Raw genomic sequence first — 21,206 nt, 5'->3', positions numbered from 1 at the left:
ACCAAGAAAGGTGTCACGTGTGCAGCTTCCTGACAAGGACTGCAAAGGGAAAGCAAAGAGTGAAAGAATTTAAGCTCCTGAAACGTCTGCTGTGGAGGGGAGGGGATCCTTCCAACCCAAGCTAACAGGCTCTTTCACCCCGTAGGGGCATGTCTAGTTGGCAGAGTTTTTCCGGGATACCTCTGGAAAAACTCTGCTGCATCCAAGGAACACATCTGCTCTTCCAAACATTTTTTTGGAAGAGCAGATGCATTTTTCGGCATCCCTGTAAACTTTGTTTCACAAGGAAGAAGGGATGTTCCGAAAAAGGGTTTTTCACCACATTTGGCCCTGTGTAGAAAAGCCTCTTCTGAAAAAAAGAAGTGAAAAAGCTACACAAATTGTGGTTTGCAATTTGCATATCTTTTTCCAGAAGAACTGTGTAGCCTAGACACAGTCCAGAAGAAACCCCAAACGCTACTACATTTCTCCTGAAATCCCTTCAAGGAAATGATGTTTCTTGTCAAAAAGCGTCCAGAGATTTTAATAAAGGTAGTTGCATTATAATCAGCTGTTCTCTCCTTGCCACTGCACTGCTAGGAGCCAATCTGCAGCATGTCAGTGGCTCAGAGCCTGCTCAGATGGGCTGCTTGCAGGAGTCTTGGAAGCAGAGGTAGGGTCTGAAATGTTTAATAAGGTGAGATTCACCCAAACAGGCTGCCAGCACAATGCCTAGATAGGGGCCACTGCCATTTGTGTCCCCCACGGCCTAGGTACCACTGAAATCAGGCTTCAGCCCTTTGTGTGGTACTTAGGCCTTATGCTGAGTCTCTGTTTTGAGATGAATTTCCCTGGTAATTCATTAATGGCAGGATTCCCAAGCCACTGAAGTTAGTAGAAAAGTTTGCATTGGCTTCAGTGGGTTTGAGATGCACTAATGCCAGGACAACTGCTGTGAGATGTGCAGAGGGATTTTTCATTATGGGGCATATGCACAACCCAATTGCTCGAGAGAAGATCTTAGAACTTGCCAGGGACTTTCATTTTCTTTCTCTCTCTCTTTTTTTTCTTAACTCTAGCTCGGTGACAAAGTAACTATCATTTCTCTCCGATGCTGCTCTATGTTACAAGATGGTATTAATGTAGTAACAAATCTATACTCTTCAAGGTTTCTTTCTTCCGTTAATGAGTTATTACTTTATCAGAAGGTGGAATGCATCAGAAAAGAGCTTTTCTGAACATTCAGCGTCAACTTCTTTGGAGGATAGGGACATAATTCAAAATGATCTTAGCAAGTTAGAGAAATGGTCAGAGGTAAACAGGATGAGGTTTAATAAAGAGAAATGCAAAGTGCTCCACTTAGGAAGGAACAATCAGTTCCATACATACAAGATGGGAAGCGACTGTCTAGGAAGGAGCATGGCGGAAAGGGATCTAGGGGTCATAGTGGACCACAAGTTGAATATGAGTCAACAGTGTGATGCTGTTGCAAAAAAAGCAAATATGATTCTAGGTTGTATCAACAGGTGTGTTGTAAGCAAAACTCGTGAAGTCATTCTGCCGCTCTACTCTGCACTAGTTAGGCCTCAGCTGGAGTACTGTGTCCAGTTCTGGGCGCCACATTTCAAGAAAGATGTGGAGAAATTGGAAAGGGTACAGAGAAGAGCGACAAGAATGATTAAAGGTTTAGAGAACATGACCTATGAAGCCAGGCTTCATGAACTGGGCTTGTTTAGTTTGGAAAAAAGAAGATTAAGGGGGGACATGATAGCGGTTTTCAAATATCTAAAAGGGTGTCACAAGGAGGAAGGCGAAAATTTGTTCCTCTTGGTTTCTGAGGACAGGACAAGGAGTAATGGGCTTAAAGTGCAGCAGGGGAGGTTTAGATTGGACATTAGGAAAAAATTCCTAACTGTCAGGGTGGTCAAATATTGGAATAAATTGCCAAGAGAGGTGGTGGAATCTCCCTCTCTGGAGATATTTAAGAACAGGTTAGATAGACATCTGTCAGGGATAGTGTAGACGGAGCTTGGTCCTGCCTTGAGGGCGGGGGGCTGGACTCGATGACCTCTCGAGGTCCCTTCCAGTCCTATTATTCTATGATTCTATGAATGTTTCCGCCTTCTCATCTGTGTCTGCTGGAATGCCATTAAAATACTTGCACAGGGAGATCTTTCTGGGTGTGTTTCTGAACGAAACAGTCCCCTATCAGGGCCTGGGGTACGGCAGGGCAAACGAGGGAGAAAGGGCAGTGTTTTGTTCTGGGACCTTCACAAGCGATTCCTCCAGAGCCTTGAACCACATCATAAACCTTCTATATTATGCAAGCACCCGCCCCCGCCCCCCCACACACCCCTTTACCTCCAGCACCCAGGCCAGAGTGCAGAGCACAGGGGCTTGGTGTTCCATAACCCTGCCTCCCTCTCCAGGTGCTGGAAAGAGCCCCGCTGGATTCAGTGATGTAGCTCCAAAGGCCTCTGCATAATAAGTACAGTCTTGAGCCGCACTCCCCTCCCCACCTTCCTGTCTGAAATCCCAGCTCACCAGATTGGCTGAGTGGCATTTTGCCAGGAATGGTCTTGGGCCCAGCAGTAGCATTTTGCCAACGGCTGCTCAGCACTGACATCCCCCTTGTTCCAGCCCTGTTCGGTCTCTGTCCCCTGACTCTGGCGCTTAGCTCTGGCTATGACAACTAGGCGTGACCCCCCACTAGGCCGGACCCCCATATGTCTCAGTCAATGTCACCCGTAGCACACTGATGTCCAAGGGAGCCCTTCTGTTGTCTCTGGTGGGGGCTGGAGGGAGCAGGCCCTAAATCCTCTGGACATTCCTAGGGGTTTGACTCAGTAATCAAGTCCTAAGCACAGAACACAGAGCTGTGCTGCACTGGTGCACGTGTATGCCCCGCAACTCACAGAGACTGTTCTCTCCATTCATGCTTTCAGAAAGGCTGCAGTGGGCAGGGGATTAAGGCCTGGTTTACACCTAGAACGCAGGCCACCAAGGTACCTCGCTCGGGGCTATGGAAATTCCTGCGTTCTGCGGGCTGTTGTCAGGTTGACCTAAGTCCCACAGTAGACACAGCTAGGTCAACAGAAATGTTCACCTGTCCACCTAGCTCCCATCTCTCAGGTGGCTCACTCGATGAAACTTAAACAATGAGTGGTTCTGCAGCATCTGAGGCTACGTCTAGGCTGCAGGCTTCTTGTGCAAGAAGCTTTTTGCAGAAGAGATCTTCCACAAAACCTTCTTGTACAAGAGAGCATCCACACTACAAAAGTGCATTGAAAAAGTGATACGCTTTTGTGCTAGGGAGTGTCCAGACTGTCTGGGTGCTCCCTTGCAAGTAAGCGGTGATTGCTATGGACATAATGGCCACCAGGACACTTGTGCTCAGGGAAGGATATAGGGCAGGGCAAACGGGGCAGCCGCCCCGGGCCCCGCGCTTAAAAAAGCCCTGCGCATGCGCCGTGGCAAAGGGGGGGCCCTGCGGAGTTATGCTGCCCGGAGCCCCGCAAAACAGTCATCTGCCCCTGCCTGTGCTTTTTCCTCTTCCCTTTTCTTGCACAAAAAAACCCCTCTTCCCTGTCCTCACATGCCTTTTTGTGAAATAACTCTTTCTCAAAAAGGAGTTATTCTTCGTAGAATGAGGAATACCTACACTGGAAAAAACCTTCTGTTCTTTTGTTTTACTTGTGCAAAAACGCACTTGAGGTGTGGACACTCCGCGAGCTTTTGTGCAAAAACAGCTGTTTTTGTGCAAAAACTCTGTAGTGTAGACCTAAATATGAAGCTGGTGTCACGAGCTTTCAAGGGCACAACCCATTTCTTCAGAGGAATGGACTAAACCCTAAGTATCCCTGCCCTCTGGAGCTGCGGTGCCATTAGAGATAAAAAAATCCTGTTTAATTGTTTCATTGATTAAAGAGGAGGCAGGTGGGGGGAGGGGGGAGCTCCAGTCCCCACCAGTTAACCTTTCACACACACACACCCCAGGCGTGAAAATCGTGCTGCTGTAGTGCAAAGGTAGGCTCAGTTACACTGCCACCTGGCAATCCTTTCAGGGTGTGTAGGGTGTTTGTACTGTTGTTGCCCATGCTGTGGACACACAGGAACTAGGCTATGGACCCAAGCCCCAGCACAAAACCACTTAGAAACCAAAAAAGGAGTCCTTGCTGAATTGCATGATGTGCATGGGGGCTGCTTAGTTTAGTAGATGCAGCCTGACTATGGTTATCCCAGACCCAGTTCTCTGGCTCTCTCCCCTGCTGTGAACATTTCCAGCCAGGCCTCTCCTGCTTCTCTCCATTGCAAGAGTCACGAAATTAAATAAAAATTGTGTTAAGTGCCATCAATTAGCAGCACGAGGGTCTCTGTGGCTGGGGAAAAAAATGGCATTGCACTGTTTCTGCACCTGACTCATGTAATTAGATGGGAAGCCAGTGATGCTGGGAGCGTCTGTACATGTACAGTAATTAAGAGAGAATAGAAGGGATTCTAGAAGACAGGCTGGCTAAACAAGAGGGAGCAGTAGGAAAGCCATTAATCTTTTCATCTGCTTTCTCCTCCTTCAGACTCAAGGTGTCAGGCTGGGATCACTGAGGGATGGGTAAAGATTAGGGCTATTAAAATGTGTTTAATTTTGTCATTGCATAACTGCTGAAAAATTCAGCCATAACACGGTTACACATGAGAGGGCCAGGCGGCAGCCAGAGCACATGGGGAACTGGTTCAAATCTGACTCCCCACGTGCACCAACTCCCACCTCCCGCAGCCACCCTGCTGCCTTTGGTACAGAGGCAGCAGTGTGCAGGTGGGGTAGGGGGCTGCATGTAACTGGGCATATTAACCAATGAGCCCAGGATCATCTGTTACCCATGTTGCACTTTCACATCCCTAATAAAGATACCCCTCATCAGTGCTTTGATCAGTCATTCAGACCACCCTGAAATCCCATGTTATGTCCTTTCAGTGACTAGTATGGGACTAAACAACCCATACCCAACAGTCTCTGTGTGAATACTAAACGATGCTTAGCTGGGACTTTCCATCTCTTGAACACAATAAAACACTGGGCAGTTAACCCTCAAACTACCAGTACAAGGGGGGCATTGAAATAGACAAGGATCTTCGTTTTACAGCTGGGGAAACTGAGGCATGGAGCAGGGCCATGACGCACCCCATGCTGCACAGGGAGTTGGTGTAAGAGCTGGGATTAGAGTTTGAGATTTCCTGTGCTTCTATCATTAGCCCGGAGCGCTCCCCTGAAAGTGGAGGGGCTGTGGGCCAGGGCTCACCCAAACACTGACATCTCACCATGGCTGACAGCCTGCTTCCTCATATACATTTTTAATCAGGGGTAGCCCATGGGTGGCATCTCTACCTATCAAAGCACTTGGCAGTCAGTTTTTGCCTCACTGGCCCCATCTCAAATACTCCTGCTCTGGAGGTTAGTTCAATGCTTCTTGTATTTGGAGTGTTTATTTTCTGTTGTTATTTTATTGATGATTTGCATGGACCTCACATGGCATTTATGGTCTTTATTTCTCTCTCTGACTCTTTAGGGTTACTTACCTTCCTGTTAGTCTTGCGACCACTCCAAGGATCAGCTCAGAGACTTCCCTTTTAGCTCCCTCTGCTCTGGAGCAACCCCTAGAATTACAGGGGCATTTCCTCTGGCGAAGTCCCAGCATGCACTCTTCTATAGCTACCCACAGTAGGGCCCTGTGCCTTTGGTGGTATTCTGCATGCAGGGATTATCCTTCCATGCAGCCACATAAAATCTCTGCCCGCTGCACTGTCTTCCCCGTCCCACTGACCTGTGTATTTGGTACAGTACGTGCCATAGAGCAGGAGTGGGCAATAAGATGGTGGCGGTTCCCCAGGGTGGACCACTGCCACTATATTTACTTGCATGGCCACAGATACTAGCAATCACAGCTCCTATTGGCTGCAGATCACCCTTCCAGGCCAATGGGAGCGGCGGGAAGTGGTGCAGACTGGGGCACTGCTTCCTGCAGCTCCCATTGGCCAGGAATGGCCATCTGCAGCCAATAGGAGCTGCAGTTGCCTGTACCTACCAGAGGCACAAGTAAATATAGTGGCAGCGGCCTGCCAGGGGAACTAGATCCAGCTCACGTGTCGATATTTGCTCATCCCCCACATAGAGAGATTAAAGAAGAGATCGAGTGTCTCTCACTTGCCCTGCATGCTAGTTCTTGACGGCCTCTGAAATAACCTGGAAAGCTGGTTAAAGAGCCTTCCACAGCACTCACGAGAGGTGAGACAGCTTCTGGCTCCACCGCACCAAAGCATTCCCGTCCAATGCAGTGATCCCAGGAAAGGCTTCTCCATCAGGAAGATCCAGGGGCAAGGATGTTCCATTTCACCTAATTTCCTTTCATAGGTTCTAGCTCATCAGCTAGGGAGATCAGTACAAGCTGGATGGAGGGGAAGAGTTTCTTGCTGTTTTTATTTCCAGGCAGCTGATATTGAGAAGGCAGGAGATAAAGTTATTCAGGTAGGTTCCAGCTTGCCTGTCTTTGAGGTGGGGTTGTGTGTCATATTATGGAATAAAACACCTGTCCCCTGCCCCCCTTCTCCCCTCGCCCCAGGGTTCCCTTCCCTGTCCCTCCGTCAGTACTTGTTCAGGGCCCTGTTCGCCAGTCCTCGACCAGGCAACGGAACAGGGTTAGCTGAGTCCATTTGACAGCTGCATGTGTCCTCTGGGCATTTCTGTGGCTCAGAGAGCAGTGGGACTTGTCTAGTCTGTAAAAGCAGGGGCAGCACCGCGCAGCACAGAGTTGACCTCAGGCTAGAATATTTGCACTCCCAGTCTAAGCCTCGCATGTGAAGGGATGTGAGCATGGCTCACCGAGGTGAGGGGAGACCCAGGAAAGGGCTAATGGCTGAAAGTTATATTGTGGCTTCAAAAGTCCAAAGTTAGAGCTGCTCCTGGGCTGATTCACACCTGTTACTCCAAAAGCTGCCCTGTTTCCATGCACTGCTCTGCAGATATTCTTCTGTCAGGGATGAATCATAAGAACATAAGAGCGGTCAGACTGGGTCAGACCAAAGGTCCATCCAGCCCAGTATCCTGTCTGCCAACAGTGGCCAATGTCACATGTCCCAGGGGGAGTGAATCAAACAGGCAATGATCAAGCGATATCTCTCCTGCCATCCATCTCCACCCTCTGACAAACAGAGGCTCGGGACACCATTACTTACCCATCGTGGCTAATAGCCATTATGGACTTAATCTCCATGAATGTATCTAGTTCTCTTCTAAACCCTGTTATAGTCCTAGCCTTCACAACCTCCTCAGGCAAGGAGTTCCACAGGCTGACTATGCGCTGTGTGAAGAAGAACTTCCTTTTATTTGTTTTAAACCTGCTGCCCATTAATTTCATTTGGTGGCCCCTAGTTCTTATATTATGGGAACAAGTAAATAACTTTTCCTTATTCACTTTCTCCACACCACTCATGATTTATAGATCTCTATCATATCCCCCTTCAGTCTCCTCTTTTCCAAGCGGAAAAGTCCCAGTCTCTTTAATCTCTCCTCATATGGGATCCATTCCAAACCCCTAATAATTTTAGTTGCTCTTCTCTGAACCTTTTCTAATATCAGTATATCTTTTTTGAGTTGAGGAGATCACATCTGTACACAGTATTCAAGACGTGGGCGTACCATGGATTTATATAAGGGCAATAAGATATTCTCCATCTTATTCTCGATCCCTTTTTTAATGATTCCTAACATCCTGGTTGCTTTTTTGACTGCCACTGCACACTGCGTGGACGTCTTCAAAGAACTATCCATGATGACTCCAAGATCTCTTTCCTGATTAGTTGTAGCTAAATTAGCCCCCATCATATTATACGTATAGTTGGGGTTATTTTTTCCAATGTGCATTACTTTACATTTATCCACATTAAATTTCATTTGCCATTTTGTTGCCCAGTCACTTAGTTTGGTGAGATCTTTTTTAAATTCTTCACAGTCTGCTTTGGTCTTAACTACATTGAGCAGTTTAGTGTCATCTGAAAACTTTGCCACCTCACTGTTTACCCTTTTCTCCAGATCATTTATGAATAAGTTGAATAGGATGGGTCCTAGGACTGACGCTTGGGGAACACCACTTGTTACCCCTCTCCATTCTGAAAATTTACCATTTATTCCTACCCTTTGTTTCCTGTCATTTAACCAGTTCTCTGTCCAAGAAAGGATCTTCCCTATTATCCCATGACAACTTAATTTACGTAAGAGCCTTTGGTGAGAGACCTTGTCAAAGGCTTTCTGGAAATCTAAGTGCACTATATCTACTGGATCCCCCTTGTCCACATGTTTGTTGACCCCTTCAAAGAACTCCAATAGATTAGTAAGACAGGATTTCCCTTTACAGAAACCATGTTGACTTTTGCCCAACAAATTATGTTCTTCAATGTATCTGACAATTTTATTCTTTACTTTTGTTTCAACTAATTTGCCCGATACTGATATTAGACTTACCAGTTTGTAATTGCCGGCATCGCCTCTGGAGCCCTTTTTAAATATTGGTATTACATTAGCTATCTTCCAGTCATTGGGTACAGAAGCTGATTTAAAGGATAGGTTATAAACCACAGTTAATAGTTCCACAATTTCACATTTGAGTTCTTTCACAACTCTTGGGTGAATGCCATCTGGTCCCGGTGACCTGTGACTGTTAAGTTTATCAATTAATTACAAAACCTCCTCTAATGATACTTCAATCTGTGACAAGTCCTCAGATTTGTCATCTACAAAGGACGGGTCAGGTTTGGGAATCTCCCTAACATCCTCAGCTGCGAAGACTGAACCAACGAATTCATTTAGTATCTCCTCAATGACTTTATCGTCATTAAGTGCTCCTTTTGTATCTCGATCGTTGTTTAGCAGGTTTCCTGCTTCTGAGGTACTTAAAAACATTTTGTTATTACCTTTTGCGTTTTTGGCTAGCTGTTCTTCAAACTCCTTTTTGATTTTTCTTATTACATTTTTACACTTAATTTGTCAGTGTCTTGCTCCTTTCTATTTACCTCACTAGTATTTAACTTCCAGTTTTTAAAAGATGTCCAACCATGAATCCAAAGGGCTAGGTTCAGACAGACTTTCTTTACAGAGCTTTTCCCCTTCCTCTCTCACCCCCTGCTCTCCAATATGTGCCTCTTACAATGGAAAATTCCCACCTTCTTGGAAACTCCAGGCCTGGCTGTTCCTAGTGCTCTAAGGATGTTGCTTACTGTGGGTTGAGTATTTTAGCAAATAGAGCCTGCTTTCACGTTACTTTCACATTGCTGTACAGAGGTGGGAAACAAACTCTCTCCCCATACACCCCACCTCAGGCTAACACCCCTGTCATCTGCGATCAAATCGTTGTGCCCAGGCCTTGCTGACCACAGGGAGAAGGTTGGGGGGGAGCGGTTATATGGGAGAGAGGCCCCCAACATTTCCCTTCTGCAATCTAGTCCACTTGCTTGGACATTCAAACCTAGTTACTGATTTGCTTTACATTTGGAGGCACCCTGTAGCTTAGTAAATAAGGGTCATGCAGCTGCAGCTCCTGCCCTGTGCCCAGCGTGGTGGGAAGAGATGCTACCCGTTCGGAGCAGATACATGCCTGGAGCCAGGCGAGGTTGTGCTCAGCGAGCGCAGATCGGCTTTTGTAATATAACAGCTGAGAGCCTCAGACGCATTCACAAAGTGAAAAGGAGAGTTCTGAAGGCGGAGAGGCTAATTTTATGTTCCATTAAAAGCCTGACCTACAATGGAGCAAGGTCAGGAATGCTGTCACAGCATGGATTTCAAGGGGAGGCAAATTTACAGCAGAACAGTTTGCCTTCCCAATTCTCGTCTCTGTGTTTGTTATAGAACATTTTTGAAAATAGGCATAAAATGAGAGTGTTTTATGGTTTGCCCGGATGCTTGTAACGACGGTGCTATGCTTAGTTCCATGACTGTCTTTCCCCCCAGGAATTCGCCTGTGCCTTAGCCATCTGGTTGCAACAAGGCCAGTCCTCTCACGGAGTGCAGCCACACGAGGATGGGAACACGCTCTCCTGTTCCTCTGAACGCAGGTTGGTAATTGCCGAAATTAAAGGTGGATGCAGCTTAATAAGATACAAACTGTAACATGGGGAACACTGAAGAAGGAAAACGGTCCAGAGGGCTCGAGTCCAGGGCAGAGACTACGCTGGTTTTGTTTTAATCACATTTCAAAGGCAGGTAGTGACTGCTTTTCTCTTTATGAGGCTTATGTATCAGTTACCTGGCCAGGCTTCCAGGATGGTTTCTATCTCAGAGAAATATTAGCATCATTTTCCCATCATGGCTCACTTCAGCTGCACACACTAATCTGAACAGCAAGAGCTGTTCCCATGCCATATCTATGACTTTGTTCTGTGGTTGACCCCAGTGGGAAGGCCCCTAATCAGAAGCCCTGGGTGGAGTATGTTTATCCGGTGCTTGGGGGAACTTCCTCAACAGGCCAGACTGGGGCCCTGATTCAGCAAGCTACTTAAGCATGTGCCTAACTCACACCGCACGACTAGCCCCAAAGCATCTTGCTGAATGCTGGCCTGGGTTTGGGGTGACTTTATGGCAATTCCATAAAGAATGGGTCAGACTCTTCTATCGTAGGACCAGCATTCTTTGGGGCAGGCATTGGCCTGAGCTGGATTTGTCCAGCACCCAACCCAATGGGCGACTGTGAATGTTAATTTAAATCATAATAAAGAGCAGGGGGTTACATGGAGCCCGGCCTTTGGCTCTAATTGTGAGCACTGGGCAGAAGACATCACTAATTGCAGCACACCTACTTATGGATCTATGGATGACGACGATCACTCATTGGATTCAGAATCAGATTCAGATTCATTAGAGTCCGATTCAGATGCATGAGAATTAGAGAGTGATGAATTGACACATAATTTTGCTATGACAGACCTGATATGCTATCAAGTGTGGTCTGCATGCTTATTTCTTCTTCTGTTACTCCCAAGGATTAAGGCCCATGCTTGTGAGTGTGATTTCCCCTTGGCACCACTGTCAGACATGTGCCAGGACTGCACATCATCAAATGGTGTGCATGCTGCCCTTGGAGGCACACACATTCTGACTTGGAAATCATGCATTGTTGCATTTTTGTCACTGACCTATCAGGGATTTCTAGGGCATCATGTCTCCACTGAGGAACAGCACAAGTGTTGGGGTTTCTTGAGACACAGAAGCCCATCCCAGTAAGAGTTGGGGAACAAAGGCAGAGCAATCAGTCAATTTGGAGATAATGCTTCTTTATTTTTCTCCTTGCTATCAAGGCATGATGTCTGTTTGGGAAATAAATTGCTTCCCATTGTCCCCGTGTTAAAGTTAATTGGATGGAGTTTTAAAGCTTTGATCATATCTCGAGATCAACATGTACCAGCTCCCTTTTGTAGTTTACTGGTGATGTGGATTAGGAAGAATCTGGAGTTTTGTTATGTTAGACTCATTTATAGTAGCAGCTGCACCAGGCGGAATATCTAGATAACATACTGCAGGTGAGCAATAGGGAATTGGCACGTACAGCTTCCCAGCACTGGGGGTCTATAAATGGTAAACCCCAGTGAATATGAAGGTTATGTGTCGCTCCAGCTGGAGTCATGTGTATTGTTCACATTGCATTTTAGGCAGAGGGCTTCTTCCCCTCCGTCCAGACTTTTCTATTAGTCGGCTTCTGTTTCACTAGGGTAAGCAAGGAGGCTTTTTTTGGAAGGCAAGAGTTGTAATTTAGGTCCAGTGCTGTTGTTGGTTTGGTCCTTCCTGCAAGGTGGCTCACAGGGAGTGAGCAGGGGGACTCTATACAGGGAACTGGACAAAGCAGGCACTTGTTCAAGGATGCAAGGAATTTTATTCTTTCCTCTCAATGTGCAGTTTAAAAGGCTGGAATGGCCAGGGTAAGTAGAACCAGCCTGAAGCAGGAATGATAGAAACTAATTGATGTATGTCCAAATTCTTTTTGGACTGAAAGCTGAATTTTCAACTCACCTAAATGTCTCCCACAATATCTGCTTTCCAAGGGAAACATTAACTTTACATGAAAAAACAAGCAAACTCCAAAGCAAAAAGATTTGGCCAACATCCCCTTCCCTCAAAATTTGATTTGGAAATCCTGCAGGGTAGTGTCTTGTAGTTTGAATACCTCCTCTCCTGTTCTTCCTTATGGGCAGGGCTTTCTGGCCAGGCTCTGGCTCCTCTGATGGAACTCCCCTGGTGCACTGCAGCAGATAAGCAATAGGGGAACTGTAGTGCATCCGTGGGAGATGTAGTCTGGCCAAGGACCCTGGCCAGTGGATGAGAACAGGGACATGAGGTATCTGACCTACGACTCCTACCAGGCAGTGCGGCGGTAATCCAAATCCGATTTTGGATGGGAAAATTTGGGTTTGATTTTTTTTGGTCAAAAGTTTACATTTTCTGGGAAAACTTTGATAAAGCCTATGCCAGTGTAATCATGTTCAGAGTCAGGGACATTGATTTCAGTGAGCGCATGCTTCATATACACTGGGTACTGTGCACCATAAGGGTGATGTCCTTGTCTTTGCTAAAGCTTTGATTTCCTTGCAGACTGAGGTGTGTAAAGTCTTCACATGATTATGATATGTGTGCTCATCTAGGAGCTCACTGGGACTCTGGCACTAACTTGCTGTGAGTGCAGGCAAGTCATTTTCACTGCTCCGTGCCTCAGTTTCCCCCGTGTAAATTGGGAGCAAGGCAGGCCTGGCTCTCAGCAGGGTGGGAAGGCTAACTGAACAGATATCTGTAAGGTGCATGGAGAAGCTTGGCTGCAGGAAGGACAAAGCATTTGTTCATTTACTCCTACCAGGCAGTGCGGCGGTAATCCAAATCCGATTTTGGATGGGAAAATTTGGGTTTGATTTTTTTTGGTCAAAAGTTTACATTTTCTGGGAAAACTTTGATAAAGCCTATGCCAGTGTAATCATGTTCAGAGTCAGGGACATTGATTTCAGTGAGCGCATGCTTCATATACACTGGGTACTGTGCACCATAAGGGTGATGTCCTTGTCTTTGCTAAAGCTTTGATTTCCTTGCAGACTGAGGTGTGTAAAGTCTTCACATGATTATGATATGTGTGCTCATCTAGGAGCTCACTGGGACTCTGGCACTAACTTGCTGTGAGTGCAGGCAAGTCATTTTCACTGCTCCGTGCCTCAGTTTCCCCCGTGTAAATTGGGAGCAAGGCAGGCCTGGCTCTCAGCAGGGTGGGAAGGCTAACTGAACAGATATCTGTAAGGTGCATGGAGAAGCTTGGCTGCAGGAAGGACAAAGCATTTGTTCATTTACTCCAGTTTATGACATACTCTGAGCTCCTTGGATGACAGAGGTACTTGTGACTGTAATACTGTCAATGGGGCTGACTGGCTGGTGTTGGATGGGCAGAGGGCTCCTTTGCTCTGACAAGTCATTTGCTTCATGGGCAGGATTTCAGCAATGTTTCAATGGCCTGGCTTGCCAGAAGTCATTTTAATGTGCACACATTTGGTTACAAGTTTTGCCCTTCCTGCATACACAGTGCACATCTCCACGTGTGTGTTTGAGAGAGAGCGAGACAAAAGGGGAGAGTAAGCTAATTCCTGTGCCTGTGAATGCTGAGAAAGTCCTTTTCCTTGGGCCATTGGGCTTGTTCCTTGGGATCATTCCTTAATTCTTGGCTAAGCTTTGGATTTCTCCATGTTCCATTATTTCTCGCCAGGCCACCCCCTCTCCCTTGCTGCCCCAAAGAACCAGCGCAGCAGCTGCAGGCAGGATCCTAGGAAAACCCTTCTGCAGAGAGGGGCGTTTCCTGAAGCTTGGAACTGAGCACTGCGTCTGAGATTCCAGGATCAGATCCCAGGCTGAGCCACCGGCAGGGGGAACTGGGCGATTCCCCACTGTGAGTCTCTGCCTCCATCCCTCTCTCTTTGCCTGCCACAGACAGACACTCGAGCCAATGTTGTTTCTATTGTGCTATTCTACATGGATCAAAATGGACAGACAGCTGCCCTGACAGGAGAGCTGGGCATTCTGTGGTGCTATGGTGTCAGGCCTGTATGCAGGAATTTTGTGTGTGTGTGTGTGTGCTTTTTGTGTGTGTGCGTGTGTGCCCCCTCCATGGTCCCCCAAGTAAGCAGGGAAATCAGCCCCAGCTTTCCCTGGGCTGGTCAGAGCATGGGGAAGGGAGGCTCAAGCAGCGGGCTGCTCCTGCCTTCCCCTAGTTGGCCGGAGTCTGCTTACTTCGGGGACTATGAGGGACTGCATCCACACCGTTCACCCCCCGCCTGTGTATGGGCCTGGCAGTTCACACAGCTAATGCTGGCCTGCTGTGGAAGGCCAAACTTCTGCCTAGGTAATCACGTGTGCAATGCACAGCTACAGCTCAGGATGTTTGGATTCAGATCCTGTGGCTGGCTGCTCTCTGCCTGTGTAAACACAGCCACGCTCATGTTGGGGGTACCGATGGGAAGTCAGGAACAGCAATGTTGAATTGCATGATGGCAGCTTCACGCACTGACTCCCTGAGGAAAGAGAAATTGCGAAGCGCTGTCGTGTTCTTACCTGCAGCTCAACGCCGTAGCCCGTGTAGACCGTCACGTTGTAGGTGCACTCCAGGAAGTTGTGCACTGGAAGGGGGGGGTAGTCTGTCGAGTCAATGTAGCCTTCCGGGTCGTAGAAGCTCACGCTGCAGATAACTGGAGGCAAAGCCACATGAATGAATAAAGTGGGGCGCACTGGACACAGGCTGAGGAGCAAACCTTGTGGTCAGTCAGGGCTAGGGATACTAAATATCGGTTAATTGACTAGTCGAGAACCTCATGAATTCTTATTGGTTAGTCCACTAGCCTAAAGTCCCTGGGCAGCCCCTGTCCAGTGGGGAGGTATCTGAGCTCCCAGACCCAGCACAAGCTGGAAATAAGCCGGGCTGCCTGCCTGCCTGGGTCCTCACACACTTTCAATACAGAGCCACAGAGGGGGAAGGTCCCGGACCGGGTGCAAGCCAGGACTGAGATGAGCTGCTGGCCAGCCTTCTAAAAAATGTACTGGCAAGGGGTGTGGGTGAAATGCATGTAGTCTATAGCATTAACCTATATGCTTTGGCTTATCCGTTAGTCGGTTAAATGACTACACTATTGCATCCCTAGTCAGGGCTTGCTTTCCACACACAGCAGTTGGGAAAAGAGCTAAGAAAACATTTATTTTCCTCTTTTCTTTTTTAGAAGGGAGACTGGCTACCAAAAAGTCCGGGACATTTCTGCAGGATACCTTCTGCAGCATGCCCGCGGGCGAATCGCCAGCAACAAGGAAACAGACTGCATCTCTGTCTATTCTGGAGCTGGATTCTGGCAGTCGCTCCTGTTTACAAACAAACGGTGACCCTGACTGAGGGGTTCATTGCAGGCCACACAATGCCGGGTTTCCTTGCCAGGTGGATTTTGCCAACCATCCAAAGGCCTCTGAAATGAGCACAGCACCCACACCTTTGAACTGCAACGCATAGCTCCTTGGAACACCTGGCCCAAAGCCCTGGAGAGTCAGGGGAACAACTCCACTGAAGGGCTTTGGATCACACTCAGAGAACTTCACTTTCAGTGCTTGTTCTAATAGCCTACCTGGCAGTTAGGTTATTTGACTGGCAGTAGCTGGAACCCGAGGGAGGATGGCAGACTAGTAAGATTCTAACTGGCATGAGAGGAAGGCAGGTACAGGTGCATAGTGAAGTGTCGGTGTCCCTGCCCTACACAGGACAACTCTCACTCATGTCAGGGACCCTGAACAATGGGGAAGGGCCCTGGAACAGCCCTACTGATGGTGTGATGGGGTGCTTCCCCCACAGTGCCCTGCCAGAGCTCAGATGGGACCAGTCAGCCAATTAGGCTGCAATAGGGGAGAATTAAGTTGGGGGGAGGGCAGTAACAGCCCCGGTTGGGGGAAGCTTATCTGGATGGGGGACAGGCAGCATGGGTGGTGGGTGAAGATGGAGCTGGGGGAGGCAAGTTCTCAGCTCCAGACCCGCCCCTATTGCCCAGGCTTCACCCCATAGGAACCAAGCCACACCCCCTGCACCATGGGGAGGTGGGGCTGTGTGTGACCCCAGTCTCGCCAGCCCCAGAGCATATGGAGGGCAGACACTTGGAGGCAACAATCCTCCACCCTCAACATGCCCTACAGCAGGTGTTCTGGAAGCAGAGAATGAGCGGGGCCAGGCTGGTGGTTTGGGAAGGCACAGCCTTTCCCTGCCTAGCGTTCCTGCCACCTCTGACAGGCAGGATTTCTATAAAAGCAGGGAGGCTGTCTCCCCAGGAGAAGAGGCTGGCTCTGGAGACAAGTAGCCCAGGCCTGGCTCCTCTTGGGGAGGAGGGCGTTGTGAGGCTGGCTAACCCCGAGGAGCGGGGAGATGAGGAAGAGGGTCATGGAAATGCAGCAGGGTGCAGGAGATTTTGGCTGCTATTTAGAGGGCTCCTGAGCCAGAACCAGAGTAGAGGACAGTCCTGGGTTCCCCTGCCAGGCGCTGAGGGAGTGGTAGCTGCAGCAGTGAACGGGAGGCCTGCCAGAGGTGGCAGGTGGGAATGTCCCTGGTAGAGGAAAGCATGAATGGGCCTGTCCGGAGGGTCATCACACAAAGGAGGCTGCGGTTGCTGGAATAGGAGGGGGGTGCAGTCTGAGAGAGTGGCGGGGTGTAGGCGCTGACATGGTCCCCGACTTAGAAGCAGAACACTCCCCATAGTCCCCTCGCACACTAGAGCCTGGAGGCGCCCAGGCTAGAAGATTTTGTGCCCCCCCCCCTCCAGGCTCTGGGGTGGGGCCAAAAATGAGGGATTCAGTGTGTGGGGGGGGAGGGCAGCACTGGTGCTCCAGCCCTGTGGGGAGGACTGTGGGAGGCCGTGGGGGCAGGCTGCAAGGCTGAGCACCAGCTCTCAATGCTGGGGTGGAGGGGGCTTGAGCTTTGGCAAGCTGAGGGCTGGATCTGACCCCTGGGTCTGAGGTTCCCCACCCCTGCTTTAGCCTGCTTGAGCCTGAGCCCTCATTCACCCGGTTCTGCCAGTCCCTACAACAGCCTTCCTGATCCCCAGGATACCTTAAAGAGCTGACAATCTCTCTTTCTTTGGCCCTGCATTGCTCCTCATCTCTCTCCCCACCTCCCTCGTTATTTCCAGGCTGCCTTTCGCACGAGAACGAGGTGCAACACTCTCCTGCAAGTGGCCACGCCCACACACTAGTGCAGATTTTTTACACTGATGAAACATGTGAGCTCTCCAAAAGTGCATGCTGCATTCACAGGCCCAGGAAGCGTGTCCTCTCTTGCCTCACTGCCTGGCGACTCCACCCCGCCTCTTCCTGTTGCTCGGGGTTTGTGGGGCCATGCAGAGCAGAGCCAGTGGGGCTTACCTGGCATGTGCTCGGTGGTGATGACTGTGGTCGTGACGATGGTGGAAGTGGTCGTTTCCTGACTTTCTTCGGAAGCAGACCCCTTCATCTCGTTCTCTGCACTGCCTGTCTGGTTCGCCGCTGTGCCTTGTGCTGCAGCCGTACCCACCGCCGACGGCTCAACTGTCTCTGGGCTTTGGGAAGTGAGCTGGGGGATTAAAGGCCGTAACGTAAAAGGAGAAATCTGCAGTGGAGACTGACTGGTTGTGCCCTGGCTCCCTTTCCTGCCGCCCCACGAGGACAGCCCAGGGGTTGCTTGCTTGTCGTCAGTAGCCATAGTGGTTCCATTGCCCAGGGCATGAAGCTCTTCTGAAGATGGGGAGGACCTGGGGCCTGACAGGTTTGGCTGAGAAGCAGCTCTCTGAAGCACCAAGGGGGTAGTTTGGGGTCTTGGGTGCTTTCTTGCGGTGTTCGCTTGCTTCAGAGAAGGCGGCTTCTGCTTGGAAGGGAAAGGTTGTTCTGTAAGAGCATCAAGGGCAGATGCTGGCCCTGGGAGAACATCACTGTGAGGCAGCAGCGTCACCCCATCAGTCACAGTTTCAAAGAAGTCTTCCCCCGACTGAGCAAGGCTGTGAGCAGTGGCGTGGGGGGGCTCTCCAGTCTCTGAGCCCATGGCGTTGTTCAGGAGTTCGTCGGAGCCGAGTGGGTAGGACCCTGAGAGGGCGTTCTTCCCCTCCAAGTGACTGTCTGCAAGAGAGGGAGGGAAAAGAGAAACACTGAAAATCTTGGGCGTGGAATCATGCCCTGTGCCTATGAGTGTTAAATCAACCCCCCAGCGAATGCCAACTCCTGCTGCTCTCAAAAGCATTCAGAGCAATAAGCACCCTGCACTGATTGACTGACGCTGCCCCTAAAGAGCCTCCGCTCACAGCTCAGTTCAGGGCTTCTCTGGGCACCTGTATCGTTGAAAGCTAGGGAGTCGAAAGGTTTGTTTGCGCACGCGGAGTTTATTGCTATGGTGCAGTCTCTCTGAACAGCTACCGCGTGACAATCAGCATCAGTGAATATGTCGGCTTGGAAAAGATTGATTCAGCTGCTGCTCCTTGCTATTGTCATGCAGGTACCGCATGCCCCATGGACTCCAGAAGCCTCATCAAGCCACTCTCCCCCCTTCTAATCACAAAACTACTGTTTTGTTTAGCAAGTGCAACCTATACACTCTTGTGCTAAGAACATAAGAATGGCCACACTGGGTCAGACCAAAGGTCCATCCAGCCCGGTATCCTGTCTGCCAACAGTGGCCAGTGCCAGATGCCCCAGAGGGAGTGAATAGAACAGGGAAACTTCAAGTAATCAACTCCATTCCCAGCCTCTGGCAAATGTTAAGCAAAGGAAAAGACTGGAAAGATTAGTCAAAGCAACAACCCCACAGGTTAGCTGTGGAAATTGATCATAAATAAGTCTCTCTTTAAGACAAATTGTCAGATCTACCTCAGGGTAAAATATAAACAGAAAGTGTAGCATGAAGTAAAATCAAACAGAACAAACACTGCTCACAATAACAATGAATCCTAGGGAAGGTACTTCGTATGTTTTACTTAAACCATGTTATGCAGAACCCACTCCTATCTCTCTCTCACAAGCCTGTTTGGGATCTAAATCCTCCAAACTTCAGGTTAAACACAGCGCACAAGAGAGCTTCTTTTTTTACTCTCAGAATAGGAGAATGTGTTTGGACTGCAAGCCCACTGACAGAGAGGGACAAAAGGGACAAGTGCTCCCAGGGTCCAGTGATTCAAAGGGGCTGGGGGCTTAGTGGTGGTGACTGGCGCCTTGGGCCCTTTAAGTTGCCACTGGAGCACAGTGCTGCATGCTCCGTGCAGCTCTGAGGGCTCCTTGTGGGAGCACCCCACCCCTCCACCTTGCCCAGAGGTTGACAGAGGCTTTCAGCACCCCTGTTGGAATGTGACTGACTCCTTCCCAGCTGCAGACATCAGGCATGTCAAATATGAAAGTACCCATGTTTCCTGCGTGGCCCTCAGGTACCTACAGGGGGTTTAGCAGTCCTAAAAGTGCAGCTTTGATGCTGGTTGCAAGGATAATGATGGACTCCCTCATCTCATGCTTTCACTGGGCTTCTTACAGAGATTTTTCTTGTGCTTTCTGGCTCCCACCATGTCAGGTGCAGTTATATGTGTTGCACTGCACCCACAATCAGGGGAAAGGTCAGGCTTTGTGAGCATGAGTCCCCTCCCAGATCCTGTACCTCCTCCTATGCCGCTCCCCTAGGCAAGATTCCTCTCCTGCACCCAAACACCTACCCATGCGCCCTTTTGTGCCCAAACTCCATCCTAGACCCTGCACCTCCTCCACAGAAAAGTGCAGCCCTTGACCACTTTACAAAATCTTGAAGTGGCCCCCCCACCAAAAATTATTGCCCCCCCGGGTCTAGACCATCCCTGATAGATGTCTGTCCACAACCTCCCTAGGCAATTTATACCAGTGTTTAACCACCCTGACAGTAGGAAGTTTTTCCTAATATCCAACCTAAAACCTCCCTTGCTGCAATTTAAACCCATTGCTACTTGTCCTATCCTCAGTGGTCAAGGAGAACAATTTTTCTTCCTCCTCCTTGTGACACCCTTTCAGGTACTTGAAAGCTGCTATCATGTCCCCTCTCAGTCTTCTCCTTTGCAAACTAAACAAGCCCAAGTTTATGCAGAGAAATGACTCAATTTTATTCAGAAATGGATATGAATCTATTCACCCTTAATACCAAAATGTATCACAAAGTGACTCCTTGGAATTTCAGGGATAGTAAATTCAGAAAAAAATGCAAGAAAATGCCATTTAATCAACACATGCCATCTATGACCACTGGAGGTCAGGGAAAAGAAAATTGCCTGGCTGAATTTGGCAAGGGGACATTGGGTTTTATTACCATTTGACTAGACAGTAGCGAATAACAATTTCTTTGACATAGTCAGCATCTCTTTCTGCTGGCAGAATACCTCAGGTGTGAAGACAGCTCCCTGCATTTGCATTATTCTAAATCACACAGTAAAAAAATGTTTTTTGTTTGCGGACACTAACTCACCAGGAGAACTCTGAGCAGTTGGTAATCCCTCAGCTGTATTGGTTGGTTGAGATTGGTTAAATAAGTCTCATGGTACTGTTTCTGAGCCACTTTGCCCAGAAAGGCATTAATTTGTTTTCTCTAACACTATAGCTATAGTAAGATCAATGGAATGGGTGTAAGCTGGTTGCTCCAGGGGCCACAAAGGTATTTCCCCAGCTTTGCACAGCCAGGCCAAATGCATTGGGGAAAGGAGAGGTTCCCTGGACCTCTGCAGTGGTCTGATCTGCCCAGGAAGCTTCTGGGATTTGATGGTATTTCGCAAAGCAGCCTCTGTCTTTGACAAGTGGCTTGAAGCCCTAAAATACCCTGAATGTTTCATTCAAATCAAGATTAATGGCATTTTACATAAAAACACAATTGTTATTTTTGCATCTGACTTTATTTCATGCCCTTCACTTTCCAGGAATTAATGTAGGACCAGAGTGAGAAGGGAACAAAGGGACTCTTTGATGTTAAATCTGAAATGTAGGGACAGTTCAGAGTTATTAGCATAGGTGAGTACAACCTTTGTAGAGCTTATCCATTATTTATCATAGTCCATGATTTTTAAAGGCCTTTGAATGCCTTGCTTCTGAAGTTTTGGCATTCGTTTTACTATAAAAGAGTCTTTGAACTAGGCATGAGATGTGACATGCTCTAAACACAATGGAAACAGCCCATTAACTG

The 21,206-nt window shown here is 48.4% G+C and overlaps 1 protein-coding gene across 3 annotated transcripts in view; it reads right to left on the bottom strand.

Annotated features, from left to right (window-relative positions):
* The window catches only part of SEZ6L (seizure related 6 homolog like), a 175,564-nt gene that overhangs the window by 56,028 nt on the left and 98,330 nt on the right, over positions 1 to 21,206 (bottom strand). For all 3 annotated transcript variants that reach the window (XM_075898884.2, XM_075898882.2, XM_075898883.2), the window contains exons 2-3: positions 17,423 to 18,148; positions 14,594 to 14,727 (exon numbers count right to left, since the gene is read on the bottom strand). In XM_075898884.2, the coding sequence (XP_075754999.2) occupies positions 14,594 to 14,727; positions 17,423 to 18,148 (860 nt within the window). The remainder of the gene's footprint in view (positions 1 to 14,593; positions 14,728 to 17,422; positions 18,149 to 21,206) is intronic.

The sequence above is a fragment of the Pelodiscus sinensis genome, chromosome Z (assembly GCF_052426305.1).
Source record: "Pelodiscus sinensis isolate ZL-2025 chromosome Z, ASM5242630v1, whole genome shotgun sequence".
Taxonomy (NCBI): Eukaryota; Metazoa; Chordata; order Testudines; family Trionychidae; genus Pelodiscus; species Pelodiscus sinensis.
Note: the sequence above shows the minus strand (reverse complement) of the source record. Positions and strands in the feature narration are given on the sequence as shown.